The following is a 26,262-nucleotide window of genomic DNA, read 5'->3' as shown; positions in this document are numbered from 1 at the left end:
AAAGAATTATTTTAAAATATTTTTGTAGTTGTAAATGGACATAATACCTTTATTTTACTTATTTATCTTTATGTGGTGCTGAGGATCAAATCCAGGGCCTCACATATGCTAGGCAAACACTCTACCACTAAGCTATAACCCCAGCCCAGGATATCTTTTTTAATAACCAGGATTGTGCAAAATGACTGCCTGCTAGAGACACCTTGGGAAAAACCCATACAAACTCAGACAGCAGGTTAGTTTTTGTCACAAATTGCTACCCACTGGCATCCCAAAAATTCTATGTAGTCCAACTCTTTCCTATCGGCTGCATTACTTGGCAGATCACATTACTGGGCAATTCAATTCAGGATCTAATACTATTTTCTCATTAGGATAATAAGAGATTTATCATTTCCTCTATCTATAAAAAGAAATATGATGACAATAGAAATTTAAGTTAAATAGAATACTTGTTAGGCACTGAAAATCAGTAAGAAGATATAAGTAAGAGCAAGGGTAATGAAATTAGGCATACAATAGCCAGATCAGGGAAGTTATTGTATAATGTGTGAAAATTCAGGTTATATAAAAACACAATATATAGTAATTAAAATCTTCAGACATGCAAATTGGTGACCATTATAGAGGCAGCAAATAAGATTTCAGAATATGTTCAGCAAAGCTAAAAAGGGTGAGTAGAAATAATGAAAACAAAATGTGGCAAAAGTGTTAACAAAATTATCCAGCAATCCTTAACTATATCAAAGGCAAGTATTGCAAATCTATAAACTCTGTGAGTCAGGAACCCAAATGTTCTACTCACTGCCTATCCCAAATGTCTGGTCAGAGTAGGTGCTCAAAAAATATCTGGTAAGCCTGGTGTAGTGGTGCATGCCTGTAATCCCAGCAGCTCGGGAGGCTGGAGACAGGAGAATCTAGAGTTCAAAGCCGACCTCAGTAACAGCAAGGCACTAAGCAACTCAGTGAGACCCTGTCTCTAAATAAAATACAAAATACGGGGCTGGGGATGTGGCTCAACTGGTAGCGCGCTCGCCTGGAGTGCGTGCGGCCCGGGTTCGATCCTCAGCACCACATACCAACAAAGATGTTGTGTCCGCCGAGAACTAAAAATAAATATTAAAAAATTCTCTTTCTTTCTCTCTCTCTTTAAAAAAATAAAATAAAATAAAATACAAAATACGTCTGGGGGTATGGCTCAGTGGTCAAGTGTCCCTGAGTTCAATTCCTGGTCCCCCCCACAAAAAATCTGTAAATGAGAAAATGAACAAAAAATGAAATTATAATCTGTTATTTTATCTCACATCTTCTTGGATCAGATAAGTAACTACTTCTCATAATGTTTATCAGACACAAAAATGTCAATAATTCTTCTGAAAAGCATTCACTTAGAATGGAAAACTATATTCGACCTATGTAACACTAGACAAGTTACTTAATCTCTTGCACCTTGGTTCCTTTATTTGAAAAACAGAAATAATAATAACTTCACAGGATTGCTGAAAATTTAATATATGTAAAGCACTTGGAACAATAACTTGCAGAGTCAATGCTAAAAAGTGTCAGTGGTTGCTGCTATTATTCTGGAATGATATTCAGGGAGATTTCTGAAATCCTAGGTAGCTATTCACTGGTTAAATTAACTCAGGGTAGAGTCCATTTCTGATTCAGTAATATGTCACCAGTACTAAACATAATACCTGGTATGTAAAAATGATTTTTTAAAGAAGAAATACAAATTGTATTGGATCAAACACCTATATTACAATGCTCTCAATTAAAAAAATAAGTCATCTAGGCCCATTATGATTCACAGCATGAATATCCTATATAATAAATCCAGGTGTGACAAGCATTTACCTTCAGCTTTTGGTAATATCTAATTAAAAGACAGTTATAATAAAAGAGTTTTATATGTTTCATTTTTGCCAGGGCTCATCAGAGAGTCAGCCTCTCCACTTTCATATTCCTTCTTACCATTTATTTATAATTTTAAAACTAAGGTTTCAATTCTTTAAATGTATTATGTGACACCAAAGTTAAAGAAATACATAGGAAGGTTCAAATGACAATCAAATATTGGAAAATGGGATAAGATGTCAAAAATGAAGAACTTTAAAACATTTTTAAGAATATGTACTGAAGATACAGAGAGGCCTACATATTGGTCAAAATGTGCTCAGCATTAAGAACATTATGGGCAAAATCATATTAGAGCTCTAAGAAAAACTAGATTTGTTTTTGTTTATGAATTTAAAATTTTCTACCTAGGTGTCTTAAATATCTCTCCCTTTGGTTACAGAAAAATAAAGTTTCAATTTGTTATTTTGATGCAACATGTTGAATCATCTAGAACCTGACAATAAACTATTTTTCCAGACATTTATAAGAAACAAATAAAAGACAAAAATGAGCTTTCACCTAGTGCCTGGAAAGACATGGATTGAGTGTATCACATAAAAATTCACACGCTGAAAACCTGGTCCCAATAAGGTGGTGCTGAGGTGGCAGGATCTTAAGAGATGGGCCCTAGATTAAGGTGTTTAAATCGTTGGGTCATTGCCCTCAGAAGGGATTAATGTAGCTTGCAGGATCCCAGCAGGTCCAGAGACAGTAAACATACCTGCCTGAATCGCTCTGGTTCCAACTTCCATGTAACCCCTTCTGCATCCCTTTCCTCTCCCCCACTGTGTTGCTGTAATAGAACTAAGGAGGCCTCACCAGAGGCCAAACAGATGGAGCTGTTCGATCTTCAACTTTCAGCCTCCAAAACTATGAGCTAAATAAACCTCTTTTTTTAATAAAGTATTTAGCCTCAATGATTTTGTTATACCAACAGAAAACAGAATAAAATTTCCACTAAATTAAAATGCAAAATTAATCTAAAAATAGAATAAAGAAGCAAAGATACCTTTAAGATCAAATTAATTCCTGGATCAAAGCAAGAATTTGATATCACATTACCAACATAATGACATCCATAAAAGAAGATATCAAGCAGAAATAAGATAACTATATAATTTATCATCCAAACATGACATTTAACCAGATGCTAACCAGGACTATGCAGTACCAACTGGAACATAAAACTACACAAATCATAAGTGGGTTTGTCCTTTTAAGAAAGAAAGAATACAAAGCAGTAGAGAAAACTTCTGTATTGCTCTACTAAGTATAAAAGTACTGTTTCATGAATATATTACTCAGTTGATAATTAATCAAATTTAGTCCAACACTGTTCTTATGCTATGTTTTATGTTATTTAACTTGATTATATTATTTCTCCTAATGCATGGTAGATCTTTTGACCACTGATATAATACCTCATATTTCTTTTTAAACCCTATATTCTGACATTGTGTACCATAAACTGTAGATAGAAATCAATTCACACTGACTGATAATAATGATTGTTATTAGTTTTATAGCTAATATATACTAAGTAATTAATATGCCAGGAGCTATTCTGAGTAATTTACATATATAATCATATTTAAATCACACAATAACTTTATGAAGTAATATTACTGCTGCCCCCATTTTACAGATATGAAAATGAGACACAGGGAGGTTAAGTAACTTAACAAATGATAAATAGGTAGGAAGTGGTGGAGTCAGGATTCAAATCCAGATTGACTCCAGAACCTGTACTCATAACCACCATATTATACTGTTTCTTAATGAAAAATACATTGGGTCTGAATGACTTATTTTGGGTTTTTTAGTTCTTAAATCTTAACATCTTTTTTCAGAGCTGGGAATATGGTTCAGTTGGTAGAGTGAGTGCCTTGAATGCACAAGGTCCTGGGTTTGATCCCCAGCACCACACATACATAAAAGAAAAGGAACTTAACATCTTTTTTCTTTGAGTGTGTTAGGGTTTAAAACCTGACCCTCATGCATGCTAAGTATAGACTCTAACACTGAACTACAACCCCAATCCAATATCATTTTTAATGCTTCAAAATTGTTGATAAATTTGGATACCAGCATCCAAAGCTGGCGTAGCTATGAAGAAATACAAACTCTTCTACAAAGATGTGGAAGACTATATTAGTATAATCTTTATAGAAGAAATTAAGCAAGATATATAAACATTCTCAAAAAGTATCTCCTTGAATGCAGAAATTCCATTTTAAGAATTTATTTCTAAGAAGACATATATAAAAGTATACAAAGAAACAGACTACAAAATATTAAGTCACATATGCATATGTGCATATCTGAAAAGATGGTCACATAAACATAAATGGTGGAAATCTTTAGATAATAAGATTTAAGTAGCCTCAATTTTCTTTTTTAAATACTGACTAAAATCCTACTGTGTGTACATCTCTCTCTCTCTTTTTTTTTTTTTTTTTGGTGTGTGTATGTGTGTGTGTGTGTGTGTGTGTGTGTGTGTGTGTATTGTTTTGCCATTCAGAGGAGCATAAAAGAGATAAAAAGCTTACAACCCAGAGAGACTACAGTCAATTCTAGGCCATAACAGAAAATAAGTGTTAATAAGAAATCCATGTCTGGTAAGGAAAGGTGAAAGAGGGACTAAAAAGTAGCATATAGCAGCTTCACAGTGGAGGGAAAGAAACAGTCAATGTCCACTTTTGCCACTAACTAGCAGTGTGAACCTGGACAAGACACAGATTATCTTTGAGTCTAAGTTTCAAAACTGCAAAACAAAGGTGTTAAATGGATGTCTTCAAAAGTTCTTAACAATTCTCAGAGTCAGTGGTTAAAATTTTCAGAAAGTTTTGAATGTCACAAATCCATCTCCTGAGAGTCACAAGTGGATTATTCTGCAGTTCATCAGTTTATATTTTAATTGGCTTGTACAGGATGTGAAATTCTTTAGTCCAGAAAATACGAACAATAGTAGAAACCTCAAAACATGCTTGGGCAGTAGTTATTAGAACTATGATTCAAGGAGTAGGATAATACACTACCCTTTAAGGAAAGAGCACACATCAGACACCTCACTGTCCCGCTTAAAGTTCATTTCCAAGCAGTTGACAGTTCCCTTATAACAGTTCACTTTACACAGATTAAAAAAAATACATATGATCTCTCTGACACTGTGATATTTATCTTTCTACTGACAAAAATGTAAGGAAGGAGTCAAATGAGACTTTGATGGTGCATTCCACTGTGATTCAGACACACCAATAAATCAAATTTGGAGAGCTGTCAATAAAAATAGAATAAACATCATTAGCATGTTAATAACCTGAAAACCACAAGCCTGAAAAACCACAGCAAGATAGAGCAAAGGAAATCAACATCTTTCCCAGTCTTACCTCTAGCACTTTGCCCTTAAGCAGTCCACTGGGTCCTGCCTGCTCCACTCTAGCAAATATATATATATATCACCCGTGGATATCTCTGTATTTTAAAATCTCTGTAATTTAAAATTAAGGGAATGTGTTGTAGTCTTTTTAAAAAATGAGAATAAATAATCTGATTTTAAAAATAACTTTTAAAAAGTGTTGATCTTTTAGTTATAAGAAACATTTTGAATGTGAAATAGTCAGAATGTGATTTAACATATTAACCAAATGGACCCAGATGAGTTAAAGAAAAAGTCAAAGAAGATGAAAAAAAAAAAGTAAAAACAAAACCTCAAAACCATATGCCACACAGGAAGAGTCCAAAGTTTATAGGTAGAAGGCTGAAAAGCTGCCTTTGCCATCACTTCCAATCAGATTACTAGAATACAAAAAAACCTCAAAATTACATATAAGCACTGAAAGTAAGTGATTCATCTTCTCAACTAAACAAGAAATTAGAAATTAAAGCTATGCTTCCTGGACAATTTTTAATTTAATTTACTCTCCTATTACTTATTATGATTGTGTATATATGTACAAAGTATGTTTTTAAAATCATGACTCATCAAAATATATTTTGAAGAAAAATCCAAGTGAAAAGCATTTCATAAATGTAAAGTAATCATACTGATAGATCTTATTTTATGGAAACATAAAATGTAAGTGCAGATTGCTGGATTTTTCTTTTTAATCTTTACTTATAAACCTGAATGTACCTTATCCATTTAATCTGGGAACAAAGAGATGTTTATGAAAACACACAGTAATGAGTACACTGTAATTACCTTATTTTCCTCAGATAATTACCAACACGTCAGTGTTACCATATGTTAAGTAGTAAATAACCTTCAAGAATCTGCTACTGTCTTTACAAAGTTTGATTTAAGACCTTTACTGTCAATTTACAGGAAACCACAAGGCTAGGATGGTGATAAAGCACTGATGATGGATGCTTCCACCCAAGCCACCATTCTAATAATGAACTAATGATTCATGCTCAAGGTGCTTTTGAAACATGATTAAGTCTCCAAACATTTCACTAAGGTGGGTTCCCATTACCCTGATAATAAAAGAGAACTCAAATAAGTTTGCCAAGGTTATATAGTGAATGACCCAAGTTTGGAAAAGAATGAAAACAAAAACATAACAGACCCCAGCCTCCCAACTGCCATTGTAAGCTCTATTCATTAGTATTCAGAGAAGCCTTTCAGAGTAATTTATTTCCTTGCTCTGAGTCTATCTGACCTTCTCTGGTGGCCACTGGCAAGTGTTTGCCAAAATGTCACTGACCAAAAAGCTCTTCACAATGCCATGTTTTTTCAAATGAATATGTCGTGAATCAGATGAAAATGTCATCAGTGATTTTGACAACAATAAAAGAAAATATTGAATGGATTTAAGAAAGAGAAGATCTCAATTAAAGAAGTAAAAATTACCAGAGAAAATGTCATCAGTAACCATCAACAAATAAGTAAGCAGAGTACAGCTTTCAGAAAGCAAAGGAGCTACAACCTAAAGGGCAGGGGCGGTGGGGGGGGGAGGGGAAGGGGGGAAATCAGCCAAGAAGCAAATGTTCTTTAATGGATCAAAGAGGGAAGAAAGACTCTTTTTACAAAAGCTTGTGAGAAAATTACTCTTTCTTAGAGATCAGACTATTGCTCCTAGGGGAAGAAAGAATGAGAATATGGGAGGCAATGTGTCTAAGCACCTGTGAGGAGCTCTTCATTTTCTTATTTGCATGTCAAAATGAATGACATAATTTGTGAATATCAAAAGTAGTCATAGAAAATTAAGTAGAAATTAAATAAAAATTTACTCCTTGATGCCCTTAAAATAGAATTGTCAAAAGTTATTGATTTTTCACTTTGCAGTAAGTTTCACCTGTATAACTACTTAAAATCAAACAACCCAGTTGGATATATCTATTCTTTTAAAATTTAAAAAAAGGGAGAAGGGTGGTCTCACTGAGAAAATTACTTTTGTACTAAGTCTTGGGAGCTTTATCAAAAACGGACCTAACTTGCAAATGCTACTATTAAAATAAATAACTGCCACTTATTATTGATGAATAGAATATATTTTTTATGTTCTGGAATTTTCATCTGTATATAATTGGAAAATTTTAAATAATAGCTTTAATAGAACTTTCAAAATAATATATGCATAGGCTTTTCATTACCTGCCTGAGGATTAACTATTTTGAAAATTAACTGTGGTCCAGGTTTAGTCCTAAGCAGTTTACTTCACCTAAACACATAAAGAACATCATTCTTCGAACAGTCAGTTAAAGTGAAATCAATGTTAATATAAGCAGTAATAAAACAGACAGTTGCATTTTAGGATTTCCCTCTATATTGGATTATTATCCCATATTCTCCCCCATAAATTTTCCCAAGTCGAGATCAATATGGATCATCACAGATTCTAAATGTTTTATTAAATGCAATGTTCACATGTAGAGCCTACTTAGAGGACTAAAATACAGTGTACAACTAACAGTGATAAATTAGTAAAGATAAATACAACCACTGTAATTAAACATTAGAAAAATATTTTAGAAGAAAAATCACAAGGAAAATATATGTGCATATAATAAATAACAGGAGAATAGCACTATAAAATTACTGTGACTTTGTTTCTATTTAAAGTTATGTTTTTCACAATGGGAGGTGACCATCATGTAGCAACATTGTCTGTGCGGATGTCTAAATATCCCTCAGGGCCTGCTGGGTAATACTTTATACTTCTCCTCCTCTAACAAGCTTCCCTGTTTTCTCCTACTTGGAGATGGATGGCTGCCAAGAGCTAACACACACACACACACACACACACACACACACATACATACATACACACATACACACACACATAAAAAAAAGCTGTCTGAGTACTGTGAATAAACTTGTGAAAGAAAAATCTTGGAAACAAAAAGAAGACTGGTATCTATTTATAGATTAATTACTAAAAGTTTCTAATTCTAATGAGATAATACTATAAAAAACATTAACTGTATAGTAATGTATATTTCTTCAAAGATAGCCATCTCATAAATATACAGAAATCTGCAGAAAGAAAATTTTTTTCAAGTTCATAACTAAATTAAATAAAAATGACAAGGCATTGTCTTATTTTGTCATTCCTCTTCTAAATAAATTGCTGCCACAAAAATATCATGTTACTTTGGGATTTTTCTCCCTCTGTTTGCATTCTATTTTTTTAATCCAGTAAGGTTAACATGTTGTCAGTTAAATTAAAATGACATTCATACCCACACCATGTACAATCACAAGAATAGGAAGTTATACTCCATGTATATATGATATATCAAAATACATTCTACTGTCATGTATAACTAAAAAGAACAAATTAAAAAATTGCATCCATGTACCTCACGCATAAACCACCATTCTATGTTGGTGAATTCAACGAGTGCCTGTTTAACTCCTGAATTACAATTATGGAACATTTTTAAAAGTTGTATCTACAGTGCTTAAATGAACTTGAATATTTTGACTCACTTATTTAATTTGTTCCATTTCTTATACAATTTGAGTAGATCTTTTCTGTTCACTATATTGCTTGCCATCCAACTAATCAATCAGTAAGCATTTCTCTAGCTCTGGGTAGGAGCTTATTACTATGGAAAAGTCACAATTTCTGGACATAATTTTAATTTCAATGTCACTAATATAATACTCTTAAGAAATTTGTGACCCATCTGAGTGTAAATCAAAACAAACAAAAATATGCAACTTATTCTTTTCCTCCTCTACTCAAACAAAAAATAAGACTCTTAAAATATACATTCCCCACATAGAAAAATATTTGTGTGTATGTGTATTATAAGCAATGCAATAAAATATTAAAATACACTGGCAATTTATTAAAGGAGAAAAGATTAAATCAAAACCAAAATAGAAATTCAGTTTAAATTCAAATTAGAAGAAAAAAATGAAAACTATTTCCCAAATGAAACCAGTTCTCAAAATACTATAATAAATCATGAGGAAATGCTCCAAGGCTTTATTCAACAGCAATAAAAACCCAGAGGCTGGTCTGATTAGTGTGCCGCTATGGTAAATGGTAAGATGAGCAATGATATATATGTCAGAATCACCTACTCACTGTGACCGGTTTATTGATGCATGGTCAAGGAGCAGTTAGAATTAAGAATAAATGCATTTCAAAAATGAAAAGATTCCCACTTCTATTTGTAGGGTATTCTGACAGATATCAATAATATTATTACCTATAAACCATAGAACCTAAGTCCTGCAAGACTTATTACTAAAGTTATAGATGTTAAAAGGCAAAAATAAAATGGTGATTAATTCTCAGCCATAACCACTCTAATGCAAAGTCTCCTTTCTTTATTTCTCCTTAATGTGATAATAGAGAAGAAAAGGACAGATATTTAACCTTTAGTATTAATATCTGTTTAATATTAATATCTAGATATTTATTTCTAGTAACACTAGAAACAGCAAATGGGCATCATTTTATTGTAATACTTTATTTGATGATATTTATTTTACTGTTATGATATTTTAATGCTGTGTAGCTAATACTTGTACTCAGTAGACTCCATTGGTAGGTTTAACTGTTTATTGTAACCAAGAGTATCTTTATACTCAGAATAAGCTGTTGGTGGTTCAGATGGACATGCATTCAATCCTAACTCTACCTACTAGATGTGATCATCAGAAAGAGAGATTACCTCTTTGTGCCTTGTCTTATCTACAAAATAGGGCATGATGATAGCTATGTCACAGAAGAAAAACTCTTAGCACCTTGTCTGACTTAATATAAAGTCCTCAACACAGGGCAACCACAAAGTATCTTAGTCATCAATTGCTATATATGAACCACACCAAAATTAAGTAGCTTTAAAAGTGGGACTTTTATTTGCTTTCAATGCTGTGGGCCAGTGATATGACTTTAGTCCAGCTGAAGTTCTGCTGATTTCACTATATGAGATTACAGGAAACTGAAGGCTTGACTAAGACTGGATGGTCTACAAGGATCTCACTCACATGTCTCACAGTTGGTCCTGACTGCTGGCTAGACTTCTGTCTTCATATGGTCTCTCATCCTTAGAGAGACTGGTCTGGGCTTATTCACATGTTGATGGAAAAAATCCAAAGAGGCAAGAACAGAAATTGCAAGAACAGAAATTGAAGCCAAAGCTTAGAAATCCCATAACATAATTCCCACTATAGCTACTATTAGAGCAAGTCACAAAGCCAGCCCAGAAGCAAAAGGATAGAGAAACAGACTCTACTTCTTGATGGGAAAGCCGGCAATGTCACATGGCACAAGGGAGGTGCATATACAAACAGGAAAAACTTGTGGCTATATTTTGCAATCTCTTATACTTTGAAAAATGAGACGATTTTTTATAGCACTTAGGTTATCTTTCAACTATAAGTAATTGTGGAGTTCAAGTTGTAAAGGGCAAAAAAAGAAGTTGTAGGGCTGGGGATCTAGCTTATTGGTAGAGTGCTTGCCTCCCATGCACAAAGCCCTGGGTTCAATCCCCAGCACCACAAAAAAAAAAAAAAAGTACTAGTTTGTATTTTCCCCAAAATGGAACAACACTGTTCTGCTTCCTTCAGTGACAGATTTTAAAAGAAGACCAAGATCCAAAACCCATGACTCAGTGGTTGTTTGCTCAGTTTGTTGGGTGGTTTTTCTATATTCTAAAAGTCCTCAACACTTACCTATTTGATCTTATCAATATATTTATTCCTATCTGATTTGATAGTTTTACATTTAACAAGCAGCTTTCTAATTGAACATACAATAACAAATAGCATCACTAAGAAATCTAGATTGAGTATATAGTACTTCTAGAAACTATGAAATTCATAAAGTAGTAAACATATCATTGTAAAAAATCACACACTTTTGTTCTTCTCCATGAAAATGGTCACTAGAGAAAAAGTTGGCTTTTGTGATGCGGTTAATTAGCTAGGATGAACGAACTAGTCATACTGATTTAAGAAGATAAAACTTACAGTAAATAATTCTTAGGGCTGGGGTTGTGGCTCAGTAACAGAGTGCTTGGGTTCGATCCTCAGCACCACATAAAATGAATAAATAAAATAAGGGTATTATATCCATCTACAACTAAAAAATTTTTAAAAATTCTTTATATCTACTAACAAACAAAAAAGGAGAAAGCTAAAAACTTGAACTTTATCCTTAGTTTACTGTATCAAATATCATTTTCCTCAATATATTTCTAAATTTCTTGTCATAATCCCAGAAAGTTACAAAATGATAATTGTTACCAAGACCAATCTTTAACATGTGTGCTTCTGAAGGATTCATTTCTACATCACAGTCCTCAAAATAACTAATCGATTTGCTTTGGACAACTGCACAGGACAGAATATACCACAAAACACACTACATAGTAAGAATCACTCCTTACAAAGGCAGAGAGGAAAAGGAAAAAGCTACTCACTATCTGTCAATGTGGTGAACAGAGAAGCAGTTTGTGGAATGGTTAATTCCATCACTAATGGCATCTATAATTTTCAATGATTCCAAGAATTGCCATTATTTTCAACTTAGGATCTATTATAGCATTATCTTCATTGAGAAACAGCTGGAAACTGAAGTAGTTTTTAATTTTAAACAGTGCTGGCAAAATCATAATACTCAATAACAAGGAAAATCTCAATAATGTTAAATGTGCCTAATCTGGTTTTTAAGTCATTTTAAATTTTGATTATATTATAAGAAGTCAAATAGCATTCTTCTAGAGGAAATGTCACTAGCCAGTGCCTCTTTTGGTGGCTATTTCTCTTCACATTGACCAAGGCATCTTGGCATGAATTACTGAAAGTAGATAATTCAAATTGATAATTAGTGGTTGTTAAGGTTTAGAGAAGAGGAGTCTCCCAAAAGCTCAAGTGTCAGACTATGAAAGAAAGTTCAGAAGTGAAACTGTTGAGTTATGAGTGCATTAATCAATTGAATGGATTACCTGGGTGATAACTATAGGCAGGAAGAGATTGGTCACTGAGGGTATGCCTTTGGGGTATATATTTTGCCCCTGGTGATTGAGAGTTATGTCTGCTTCCTGACTGTCATGTCCTAAGCTGATTTCCTCCTTCTGCTGTGATGTTCTGCCTCACCTCAGGCCCAGAGCAATGAAGTCAGCTATCTATCGACTTAAGACTTAAACTATGAGCTCCAAATAAACTTTTCCCCTCCTCTAAAATTGTTCTAGTCAGATTTTTTGGTCAGCAGCAAAAAAAGTTAAAATAGGGGTTAAAGGTTACCCTATCCTACAGTTCAGGAATAGGTAATCTACTCCTCAACTTATTTTGTAAGAAATCTTATAAATGTCTAAAATAGCCTTTTTGTTTAATTATTTCAAAGTTTTACATGGGTGATAAATACACTATATGTTATATGGAATAGTTACCACTTTTCAAAATAGTGACTATTCTAACATTTTTTAATTATATTCCTTACTAATCTTAATTGCAAGGATTCCAAAGAGCATCTTGAACAAACAGAAAAGCAATTAGCCTAAATTAATTGCTTTGCTGATGTGATTTGCAGTAGGTATGCATAGTGGTTTTGAAACTCCTGCCAGTGCTTTCACAACTTGATGTTTTGATGATTTTTTTAGCCTATTTTTGCACCAGAGCAATTAACCAGATAATTGTTCTAATGTGAACCTGAACTTAATCAGTATGTTTAGGTTCACAGTAGCAATTAATCAAATACTAAACATATATTTAAAGAACATTACTTAAAAGTACTACAAGAAGAGCTAAGAAAAAACTTCCAACATTTTTTTCATATAGCCATACCTTTCTCACCAAGGAGAAGAGCAAATGCTGTAACTATTTCCTTTTCCTTTTTTCAATTAATAAGAAAGGCAAGTGAAGTTTCTAGTTCTTCATTTAAAAGTATTCCAGTCCCTAATGAACATTAAAATTCTATTTATTGTAAAAATAATGAGACTATAGCTTTCAAACAAAGAGCATACAATACATAAAGCAATCTCTATCTGAATACAGACAATGACACCAAATCCTTATTAAATATCAGATTCATTTAGAAATAAATAAATCTGGAAGAAAGGGAGCATTTGAACCAACTCACTGAATTTCAGCCAATGTTTGAAACAAATTTAAAAGAAGATTTATTCATCCTACAAAAGCAGAATTTATAATTCTCTTAATACAAATGTATAAAAATTACTTCTCAGAGCAGTGACCCGTGCACAGTGTCGGGGAAGGGGATGAAATAAAAGTAAGAGGCCCAAAGATGAGGACACAGGACCTCCTTAAAAGGAGAGAGATTTGGGCTGGGTTTGTGGCTCAGTGGTGGAGTGCTCACCTAGCATGTGCGGGGACCTGGGTTCAATCCTCAGCATCACATAAAAATAAATAAAAAGAAAATAAAGGTATTGTATCCAACTACAACTACAAAATAAATATTAAAAAAAAGGAGTGAGACTTAAAACGGCACATGGCCACACGATGATATATGCCACTAAAAGAGGGATGTGCAATGAATTCAGTTAGACAATAACGTGATGCAGCACTTCATTATAATCACCATTATTATTTCATCTTTTCTTTAAATATAAAGTATTTCATATTCATTTTAACAGAGATTATTAGTTACAGTGTTCCTATAATCGTTAATGTTGATTTTGCTTATAATCATACTTCAATAAGTAAGGAGTTATTTTATAGTGCTTTAAAGTAAATATTTTATCAATTAAAGAATTATATACATGAGGCAAAGGGGTCCAAGATAAAAGTATTCTGTCATTCTTCATGTCTTCAGGAAACCACCCCACATGTATGTCAGGTCTGCCATTTTTAATTATCACCAATCAAGTCCCAGCAATTTCTTCTCTGGTTAAACATGTGTGTACCTATTTTATGAGATATTTCTTTATGCCACTGTTCATAAACTATTTTAGGATGAAGTCAAATCTCTTGCACTAAATTAATAACTAATCACAGGAGATATTTATCATCTCAAGTCTTTTACAAGAATTGTCAGATTTAATCACCTTTCTCATATTTTCACTATTTACTGGGCTTCATTTATCATACATTTTAAAATTTTGACAACAGTGAGTTATTTTAATTACTATTTCTAGTTTGAGGGATTAAGCATAAGAGAACTCCTAGAAGAAGTTGGGGTGGGAAAGATGGTCAAATTCATCCAAGCAGTCAATAATAAAACTACTGTTTTCATAAAAAAAAAATGAAGATTTACTTCATTATTGACAATTTTAAAAAAGATTTGAGCCAAAACCATAGGCTCATAGTACTACATTCATTATCATATAAAATGCATCACATTCTTTCCCAAAATTTAATCATAAATTTTGATTTCATATCATTAGAAAACATGTTTTGTTTTCTTTTGTTTTAAATTCTGCAAACTTCACTGGAGGTGTAGTTTGTAGAAGAACACATGCTTAGTATTCATGAGGTCAATCCTAGCACCAAAAACAAACAAACAAAATTTTAAAAACAAACAAAAAAACACCCTCCTACTAATGCCCACTATGTCTGTTTATTCATGTTTATATTGCCTGGAAAACATAAAGTTAGTAGCAATATTTAAAGTAACACACTCAAGAATGCCCATAGTATAACTAAAGTGAAGCTCTATTATTATTTGTAGAGGCATTCACTTGCACATTATTGCTCACTAGGTTCCAAAGAAATAAAAAAAATTAAAATTATCATTACAGGTTAGTACTATAATAAAAATTCACATTATTTTGTTAGACAACATAATATGAACATGGAGAAACACTAGACCAAATTCATTCACAACAAATCTAATTTCCTTCCCATTTCCAGAACTGGAATTAGAAATCAAGCAGGCTGGGATAAGATGCATCTTATATAGATTTTCCTTTCAAGTCATTTCCCTAGGTTAAATTCTTTGGGATTACAGGCTAATTAGTATTTCCTTAAAAATTATATTAGTAACTAGAAATACTGAAGGAATTGGTAACAACTGATATCCACTATTACTACTATTGAACAATTGACAAATTCCTTTAAATTCGAATACAGTAAGAATCTTACGTGAGAATAAATATATACATTGTTTTGTCAAAGAAATTTGACCTGTTGTAGAAAAATACCATCCGTTATTTGAAAAATCACATATAAAAGAAAAAGTGTATAGATTAGTCACATCAATCATTTCTTACCAAAGGTACTAAAACCATTAATGAAATTAACTTCCTTCTCCTTAATTGAAAAACAAAGTATATATCCAGTATTCTTCTTTAATTGGCAATGGTTATTTGCTAAAAGTGAAAAGAAATATTCACAGAAATCGAAATAAATGTGTGCCAATACATACTTAAATAAAGACCTGCACAAAATTCATGAGAAAATTTTGAGACCAACTGTGAGTTTAGGTGTGATATAAAAACGGACAAGACTTTCTACTTTTCCTCAAAAAATTTCATAAGAAATGAAGAATATTTATAAATGGAATTGTTTGAAAAAATACTTTTTATTACAAAATAAGCTGTTTAAAAAAATCTTCAACTGCGTGTATACAATGAAATATCCAAAATTTGTCACCTTTTATACATGCTATAGGGAAAAGAGAAGACAACCTTCTAGTGATGTTCAGAATTCTCAAGCATAGTCTGCTGAAGTCAGATAACCTTACTATTTAAGGTAAAACATTTAGAAATTCAGAAGGGAGCAGCAGCAGCACAAATGTTAAAACTCAAAGAATACCAAGATGACAGGCATGGAGTGGGACTTTCCTGAGCCTACCAGGACATATGGTCCCCCTTAGGTTTGAAGGAGAATAAGGTACTGGAGACAATGAGCCCTTAGTGAATAGAGCTTGGATTTTGAAGGCATACAAAAATAAGTTCTGTTCCTGTCTTCACTTGGTGCGAGTGGTCCACATTTCTGGGCCTTAACTCCTTTGTCTGGGGTTCATAATTTCTTTCTCAGGGTATAGCTGAGATTAAATGGTACAATGTATATAGACACTCAGAACAATGTCTGATACTGATTGTAATAAATCGGTAGCTATTATTAGTTATTGTTATTATCCTTGCTCCAGAAAAGAAGAAAACTGTGGGAGAATATTACACACTCTGACCTCAACTGGCACTTCAAAACCAAGTACAGTTTTAAAGAGAGGGCTAATGGATAGAAGAACACAGAAGACATCACTTTTGCAGATGGGTTGGAAGCCTAGCTACTGGTTACTTCAATACCATACTATCATTCTCGGTATGGTCTAACAAATAATTGTGAATATGTAAATATAAGACAATGTCAAAAGATGCCTACTTCAAACTAACATCACTTGCTCAGAAAGATGCCTAAAATCTTCCCAGGACTCAGTAAACTATATTTCATTATTCTTTTGGCATACATATGAATGAATGTTATACAATAAATACAAAAAATATTCAGTAGATTACAGAACTAAGTCAAAACTCAGTTTTACTAAAGCTCCAACTAGCCAGCCCGGCCACATTATTAGGTACCAAAAGTATTCAGTCAGACAGCTCAGCCTTTTACTAAGGAAGGACAGTGCAACTGAAAATATAATCAGGAAGCTGCTTTAGTAGTAAGCATTATTATTGTTTTGTTTTGTTTTTTCTTAATGCTGAGATCTCACTATGTTGCCCAGGCTGGCCCTGGACATCTGGGTTCAAGTGATCCTCATGCCTTAGCCTCTGGAGTAGCTGGATACAGGCAAGCACAACCATGCCCATTAAAATAATTAGCATTATTTTGCTTCCTCTTTATTTCCAAGTTTTCAGACTTTTATAGGAGAAAGCTGGCCATACTCTACTCTCTATACTCTAAGATGAAAAGTATTCCTCTCCTCTAGACCACTTAACTTTAACAGAAATCAAACTCAAATTCAACTATGCCTGCTGGATTCAATGGATAGGTTTGTCCCCCTTGGGCAATCTTTAAATCTGAGACTCTAGGAGAATTAAGTAATATTAGGGGATTGAAATGAAATAAAATTCTAAGTCCACTGTGACATGACATTCACTAGAAGATGGTAGATTATCTACCCAGTCCTGGAACACTTATAAATACAATATATAGCGTATGTTCACAAAATAATTCTGGAAATAAAACACAATGGGCACTCAGCAAATATTTTATTATACCAACACCTGCTCAAATCCTTTCTGAACTTTATTTCTAAATATCACCATTTTTATTGAATAAACGGAAATTTGAAGAAAGAAACAGAATAAACATTCAGAAATGATCAAGGGAATTAGAAAAATCTTTATATAAAGCCTCATTGAGTTTTACATGAGCCAGAGTACTGTCAGTCTCACTGAACAAGGTGGAAGAGTAATCTGTCATGTTACAACAGTAACCTGAATAAACTTAAAAGACTAAGCAGGGCTTTTCCTATAAGGAAAGAGAAAAATAGTATTAAGATTTTTAACACTAAAAACAAAGGAATCATGAATCAAATACTAAGTACCACCAATGAATTCATTTAAAAATAAACAAGCTTAGGGACAGAGGTTATAACTCAGTGGTAGAATACAAGCTTAGATGTCCAAGTCCCTGTGCTCAATATCCAGAACCAAAACAAATAACTTTAAATGACAGTTTTGAAGTTGAAGGAGTCTAGTAAACTAGTCCAACCCTCTTTATCTTACATGAGAGTGAGTTTTCCATCTTAGAATGTCATCAATGAAAATAAAAGCTTTTAACTTATTGTAAACTAAATTGTTTCCTTTTTTTTTAACTCCCACCTATTGGTCAAAGTTTTAGTGTCTGAAATAACAAAAAACTAATTCAAGTAGATCAATTAACTCTCAGTTATCTGTCATACATCTTACTATACTCTAAAAGAACTATCTGGCTTAAAATATGAAATATCTAAAAATCTCTACATTCTGGGTTTTAAAGGAGAATTCAGGTTGTAGACTATGTGGAAGACAGCCAAATAATATGGAAGCATGGTAGTGCCTGGTGAGAAGAGTAGAGAACTGGAGCAAATTCCAAGAAAACAGCCCATTCCTTGTCCTGCAAAATTGTGTTGCAAGATCCAAAACTTTTTCAACAGAAGATCCAAATTCAGAATTCTTATGTGCACTGTCCCAATTTTTAAAGTGCTAACAACTGTTTCAATTTTTAAAAACACTGTATATGCCAAACAAAACACCTTTGTAGACTGGATTCAGATGTGACCTATCAGTTTGCAACTTCAAATGGTCTTATTTAAAATTTTTTTAAAGAGAAAATATCTATAGTTATCACCCTAAACTTCAGCACATATAAAGGGAATTAGCAATATGTTGTTGACTTTATTATATAGTTAAACTATCCACAACAGTCTAAGATTTAAAATTGTCCAATTTTTGAAGTATACACTGATATAACAGCTCCCTGCACATAAAATATTCACACACCAAACTATGGCATCATAATCCACTTCAACAACAACTGCTATGGTTTGGATGTGGTTTAAGTATGTCCTCCAGAGACTCATGTGTTAGGAAATCGGTCCTCAGTGTGGCAGTGTTGAGCTGGTGGAACCTTTAACAAGTGGAGTCTACTGGAAGCTGGTTAGGTCTTTGGGGGTGGTGTGCTCAAACAGACTATGGTGGTTCTCATGAGATCTCAGTTGGTTCCTACAAGAATACGTTGTTATAAAAAGGCAAGTCTGATCCCTGAATTTTTCTCTGGCTTCCTTTTCTCACCATGAGACCCCTTCTGAAGGTATGTCTCACACTGTGATTAGGACCTCACTAGAGACTAAACACATGGGCCACTCACTTTATTTTAGATTTCCAACCCTAGCTAAATAAAATCTTTTTCATTATATATTACCCATCCTCTGATATTTTGTTATAGCAATGAAAAACCCTGGTTTTTGCTATGCTTTCTGATGTTAGCTAGTAGATGCTAAATAATCTTTCATTTCTCTTATATTATTATGCTATAATAATTGCTCCTAATTCATAATTAAGTATTGTCAACTTTCAAATGAAAAAATCATTTGATAATGAGTATACTGATAGTAGGACTGGATTAAGGTTCCCCTCCCCCAGGATCAATGTCAAAAATTGAAAATGGGGAGATTATCTTTTTGATAGTAGATTTAAAAATTAAAAGTAGCTTTTATAAAGATCTATTAAAGATAATTATATTTCTTTTAATACTTATTGTCACAAAAAGAGCTATTATAAGCATATTTCTATAAAGATGCTCAGAATCATTCAGTTTTCACATATCATTTTTTGCATACAAAACATGCTGCTTTGGGGCACTGTGTCAAACATACAAATATGTTAAAGATCAAATTAGATTTAAATTGCAAATGATTTATATCAAGTACAAAGAAACATTTGAATAAACTTATAGTCAGAGACAGGGAAAGAGACATAATAATCTTATGTTTAATTTAAATCACTGATAGAAATAGTCAGTGTTCTCTTTTCATATAACACTGGAATTTATTTGTATTCAAAAGCAATAGTAAATGTCAAATGACTATAAGACCATCCTTCTGAATACAAGAAAAAATCATGCTGTTTAACTCTCACAACACAAAAAGTGCTTTCAGAAAAACAAAAGATAAAGAACAGCATGTCTCAATCAAACAGATCAATTGCAGTACCACAACATGCTAGCAGATAACCATGAGCATACAGAAAAGTTCCTTAATTACTATATACTTTTAAACATTTGAACTTCAAAAAATATTCAGATAAGAACTTTAAAAATCTATAAAAGTAACTGAGATTAGTATGGAAGTTAATCTTAATGTGAGGAATGCTTTATTAAAATTAGCAACATTTAAGATGAATCTTTAAAATTGCTATTATATAGGCTACTATGTAATAAATAGAATATAGATTCTAGTGTTGAAAGAAAATAATGAGTTCAATAAAATAAAAAAGCTAAATGTCAATTGTGTATGAATTTCAGCTATCAAATAAAAAAACTGACTCAATAGCCACTTACTTTTTGTTGTTTGTCCTCATTCACTTGTGTGTGTGTGGTGGTGGGAGGGGAGGGGAAGTAGTGTTCTGGAGATTGAACCCAGGGCCTTATGCATCCAAGGCAAGCACTCTACCAACTGACCTACAGCCCCAGCCCCTCATTCACTTTTTACTTTATCAGTGACAAAAAAAAAAGCATCAAAAAGCCAAAGTCAAATAATTGGTCTAAATTTAATAAGACTAATCTGACCTTACTCTGAAAGAAAGACTTAAATGAAAACATGTGTAAAGTGCCTATCAATTACCTGGGTAATAAAGGTTACTTTTGTCCCCACTATCCTCATTATTACCATTAAGTCTTATATAACCTAAAAACAGCAACCTTTGAGAGCAGCAGGGTCTCAGTGTCCCCAGTCTGAGACATAGTACCAAGTATTTAGTAGGAGGTTAATAAATGCTTTCTTGATTTAATGAAGGATAATAATAATAAATGAATGTAAAAGAGAAGCTAATTGATAATCTAAAAGCATTAGTACATTCCAGTGGCCTCTATATGAAAGGTTACTAACCCACCTCAGCTAAGTGGTGAAATTATAATTAGGTCTGATAGGAAGTCCCAGATTTATACCAATATAATTACAAATATTACTTAGCTTGGTAATATAGTATGGCAAGAACAATGAGATGAGTAATTTAGATGATACTGTAAAGTGGGTTTTAATGTTTAAAAGTTCTATTATAGTACACAGGATAAGTGCAAGTAGTATAATTAAAACCTAAAAGAGTCTGATCTTTAAAACTCTACTGGTCAACCTCATTAACATGCATGTTTTCTCAATTAATCCAAACTTTTCCATTAAAAACAAAAATATACTTTTATTCTTTGAAAATAAATCTGCACAGTATATATATTTAAGATCAAACACCAAATAACTGTTACAGTTAAATAGAAAAGAAATGATTGAAACTGCACAAGGTTTGAAAACATGAAGACTAACAAAGACAAGGAAAGGCACTGTGAGGGCTGCCCACGTTTTCATTCTGTAAGTCACCCTGTTACAGCTAAATAAGCATTTAAAGATCTGGAAGACTGGAAGTTCCTGGACTTCTTTGTTTCAATGATATAAACTTATGCAATCCATAAAATCATATATGGAGTGCATTATATTTAACAATTATAGTATCCTTCAACTAGTGACTCTCCTACACAGGACAGATACACAGAAAATTGTGGAATATAATCTTTTTTGCAGAAACAGTTTTTTTCCCTTTAATTCAATGAATTGCTAAGAAAGTTATCTCAATAGTAAGTTAATGTTAAACAACTAAAAGTACAAAATCATTTTATTTACTTAATTTTATTATTATGAAAAGCTTTGTAAAGATTATTTTAATCATTACATAATTGCCTATATAGAAAAATGTCAATTATAGAGAAAAAATTTAACTTTTAAACTACTATCAATTTTCCCCTAGATTTTGATATGCTTCATATAGTGAATATTACTAGAGAACAATAAATGCTTTTTATAAATGATGACCATATGTCCATGCTACATTATAAAATTTTTCAAGAAATTTGAATATTTGAAATATTAGTAAATATTATAAGAAAAATGTTATGGATTAAAGACTTAAACATAAGACCTGCAACTATAAAACCACTAGAAAAAAAAATTAAGGGGAATGCTTCATTCCACTGGAATGGGCAAAAATTTTTTGAACAAGATCCTAAAAGTACAAGACATAAAAGCAAAAGTAGACTACTGGGATTATATTAAACCTAAAATCTTCTGCACAGCAAAGAAAACAATCAGAGTGGAGAGATGACCTATGAAATGGGAGAAAATATTTGCAAACTACATAATTAATAAGGGGTAAATTCTCTATATATCTAAGATATATAAGGAACTCAAAGAATTCAATAGCAAAAAAACCCGAATAACCCAATCAAAAAATGGACAAAAGATCTAATTAGACATTTCTTAAAAGAAAACACACAAATAGCCAACAGGTATATTTAAAAATCCTCAATATCCCTAATCATGAGGGAAATAAGCTATCACTTCACTCCAGTAAGAATGGCTATTATTAAAAACAACAAAAATAAATAAATTCTGGCAAATTTGGGGAGAAGACAATCTTTTCACACCATTGGTCAGAATTTAATAGGTACAGCTGTTACAGAAAACTGTTTGGCGGTTCCTTAAAAAATTCAAAATAGGATAACCATATGATCCTATAATCCTACCACTGGATATATATCCAAAGGAAATGAAATCTATATGTCAAAAAGACATTTGCACTCCGAAATTTACTGAAGCCTATCATAATACCCAAGATATGGAAACAATTAAATGTTCACCAACTGATGAATAAAGAAAATGTAGTATATATGTATGCATATATTTATTTAAAAATAAGTACTAGCAAAAATAAATACATATATATATATATATATATATATATATATATATATATATCCACTAAAAGTATTAAATCCTGTCATTTGTAGAAACATGGATGAATCTGGAGATCATTATTTTAAGTGAAGTAAGCAAGGCACAGAAAGACAAGTTCTGCATTATCTCAATTATATACAGAATATAAAAAAATTTGATTTCATATAAGAATCCTATGCTCATTACCAGAAGCTGGGCAAGAAGTTGATCAATGGGTAATAAGTTACAGTTAGACAAGAATAATAAGTTCTAGTGTGCTCTTGCACAGTAGGGGGGTGATGATAAATAATGATAATGTACTATTTCAAAAATCTAGAATAAAAGGATTTTGAATGTTTTCACCATGAAAAAATAGGTTAATATTTGAAGAGACAGATATCTTTAACCTGACTTAAACATTAAACAATGTGAACAGGTATCAAAATATCACATGGTACCCCACATATTTGTACAATTATTACTTTATGTATCAGTTAAACTTATAAACATTAAAAATAAATACTAGCAAATATTTATTAAGAAGTAAAGGCTATCATATAATATAAAGAGTTATTCGGGATAATCTAAGAAAGTTTCACTAGAAATTCCCATAATTGGGGAAAATGAGATCTATATGATTTCATTATTGAAATATAAAATGAATTAGAAGTGGGGGGAGGGAGTCTGTAAATAATTATCTGATAAAAACAACAAATTATTTCTATTTATAAAAAGTATTTCAATCTAAATAGGTTTTAATTTTAGCTAAAATAGTGCTTTATATTTTGAAAGCAAAATATATTTGGTGATCTATCTTTTTAAAAGAAATTCTTGAGGGCTGGGGGTTGTAGCTCAGTGGTAGAGCACTTACTTAGCATGTGTAAGATATTGGATTCGATCCTTATCACCACATAAAAATAAATAAAGTTATTAAAAAAATTCTTGAAAAGTTAGTGGGAAAGAATTCTGTACCATGCCTATATTTACAAACCTACATCAACTAATTAGTATTGCCAATACAACTATGCAGTTGCTTTCAATATTAAAATCTACTCCTGAGAGTTTGTCTACATCTTTTTATTCCTTCAGGCAACATTTTAAAGAAGAATGGATTTATCATTATTTATAGGACTTTCCACTGTACACATTTTTACACTACCTTTTAAACTGTTCATCAAATAACTTCCATTTTCAAAACAAATTATTCAAAGAACAAAATTTCTTCAAGAATAGGTCTAAATGTTTTATGTTTGGGATGATTTCTCAGAGTCGTTTTCCTTAGTAAATATACAGTAAAATCAACCACAAAAAAATGCAAAAATATTAAAAAGACAAACAATATATCCTAGACGGGTAACAAAGAAAAGAATGAACAGACAACTATTGCAATTATTTAGGCAAACATTTCCATTAGAGCACATAAAAACCTGCTGTGTTTGTAAGCAATGGATGCATTAAAAGTATAAGCCTAGACAGTTTTCAAAACTTAAGCCTATCAATTTGAAAAGGCACAGCTGCAATCAGTTTTACTTAAAGTTGACATGCCTTGGTATAATGGCAATTAGTATTTATTTCATGTTTTCCTCTGTTGTTAAGATGTTACAACAGTTACCTGTCATTTATGATCCAGTTCAGACAGAGATTGAGAGAGCTAAGATTTTTGCACCTCTTGACAATTTCCATCACAGTTTCATTATCCAGTTCAGTGATATGACGTAAGTCCAAGCTGGAAAGGTTTCTTAGCTAATAAGATAAATAAAATGAAAGATAAAAAGGTAAATGCTACATGCATTCTCAAAAACTATAGTACAGTTCATTACAAAGTAGAGTATCACTGTATAGTATTTAAAACAGATAATAACAGTCCAGAATTATCATCTACATAATATTTTACATACTAAATTAAAAATTAGTGTGGAACTCTATGATGAATATATAAATGGCATCAAATGCTAAAACAGATTTTATTGATAAAACAAAATCAAATATTAGAGAATTCTTATCTAATAGGTGAGGGAAAGCGTTGAATACATTATAAAAAGGATCTACAATTGGGTAAACTTATTCTTACAGTGTTAAATTTCAGATATTTATCTTCATAATTATAATGCCATTTCTGAATAGGTTTTCTCATTTTTGAAAGATGAAATATGAGTAAATGCTCAGGGGAAATAGGACTAACTTTCTTCCCTATTTTAGGCAGATTTATCTGTCCTTGAGTACATACCCACCATAAGAATGATGGTTGTATACCAGAAAATCTCAGAAATGACTATCTCACAAATTAACAAGTGAATTACAACTCCAGAGGACACATGGAATGTAGCCTTTAATCACCTCTTTAAAAGCCCCTGTTGCTGCTGATGGGCAGAATCACAGCCTTTGGGACAGGAGTACCCTGTGTTTCTCCTCTGCTAGCAAAGCAATAAAATGTTTTTCCTTTTTTTAAAAAAAAAAAAAAGAAATATGATAAATGGTTAATTCCGAGATATCTTGGTGATATTTGATCAATGTACTCCAAATTGTACTATTTTATCAATATACTTCATCCTGAAACAATATAAAACACTTAAGAAGCAATATTTTCTCTACATTCCACCTCCCACATTTCTTCATTTTCTTGATTCCTTTCTTCAGGTTTCCTGTCTTCCCCTGATGCTTACTCTCCAAAAGCAACTTAACAATATCATTTACTCAAAGGTGGAAAGATCTTAATTATCCTCTTCAGATAAGGTACATTTCAAATAGGTATTTTTGCTTAATAAAATGCAAAGAATCAATCTGGAGGAATGTGGTAGATAACATTACACTCTACCACCCTAGGAAAGATGTCTGTGCTCTAATATCTTTCTTACTTCGGCAATACAATCATATATACATGATTGAAGTTATGGACCCAAAAATGAGAAGGTTATGCCAAATTATTCAAGGAGGCCCAATTTAATCTCATGATCCCTTGAAAAGATTCTCCTAGTTAAGCAGAGAAACTCAATGTTAGAGAGATATGACCAAAGAGATAAGAGTCATGAAAGGAATTTAATGAGACTTTTTGTTTCTTTTAATTTTTTCTTTTTAGATATACATGACAGTTGACTGTATTTTGACATATTATACATACATGGAGTAAAACTTATTCTAATTAGGATCCCATTCTTGTGGTTGTACATGATCCATGTGCCTTTTAAAAGCACTGAATGTGAGGGAAGAGAACCAGGAATCAAGGAATGTGAGTAGCTCAAGAGCTGGAAACAACACAAGCTTGACAGCCAGAAAGAAATAGGGACCTCAGACCTACAACTTTATAGAACTTAATTCTGTCAAAAACTTGAAGAGGAAAAAAATTTGACTATTTCCTTAAGTTTTCAGGAAGGAACACAATTAAGTCAACACCTGGAGTTCAGCCTGGTGAGATGGATGACAAGCAGATTTCTAATTTACAATGTTAACATTGAGATTATAAATTTGTGCTGTTTTAAGCCATTGAGTGAGTGGGGACTTGTCACAGCAGCACTAGGAAACTAGTACA

General features: G+C 32.3%; 1 protein-coding gene across 1 annotated transcript in view; it reads right to left on the bottom strand.

Annotated features, from left to right (window-relative positions):
• The window catches only part of FBXL17 (F-box and leucine rich repeat protein 17), a 497,231-nt gene that overhangs the window by 290,024 nt on the left and 180,945 nt on the right, over positions 1-26,262 (bottom strand). Inside the window, exon 6 of the mRNA XM_081298229.1 lies at positions 24,349-24,479. Coding sequence (XP_081154355.1) covers positions 24,349-24,479 — 131 coding nt within the window. The remainder of the gene's footprint in view (positions 1-24,348; positions 24,480-26,262) is intronic.

This window comes from Spermophilus citellus (genome assembly GCF_964194105.1).
Source record: "Spermophilus citellus genome assembly, chromosome: 1".
NCBI lineage: Eukaryota > Metazoa > Chordata > Mammalia > Rodentia > Sciuridae > Spermophilus > Spermophilus citellus.
The sequence above is the reverse complement of the archived record's forward strand: the minus strand, read 5'-3'. Positions and strand labels throughout refer to the sequence as shown.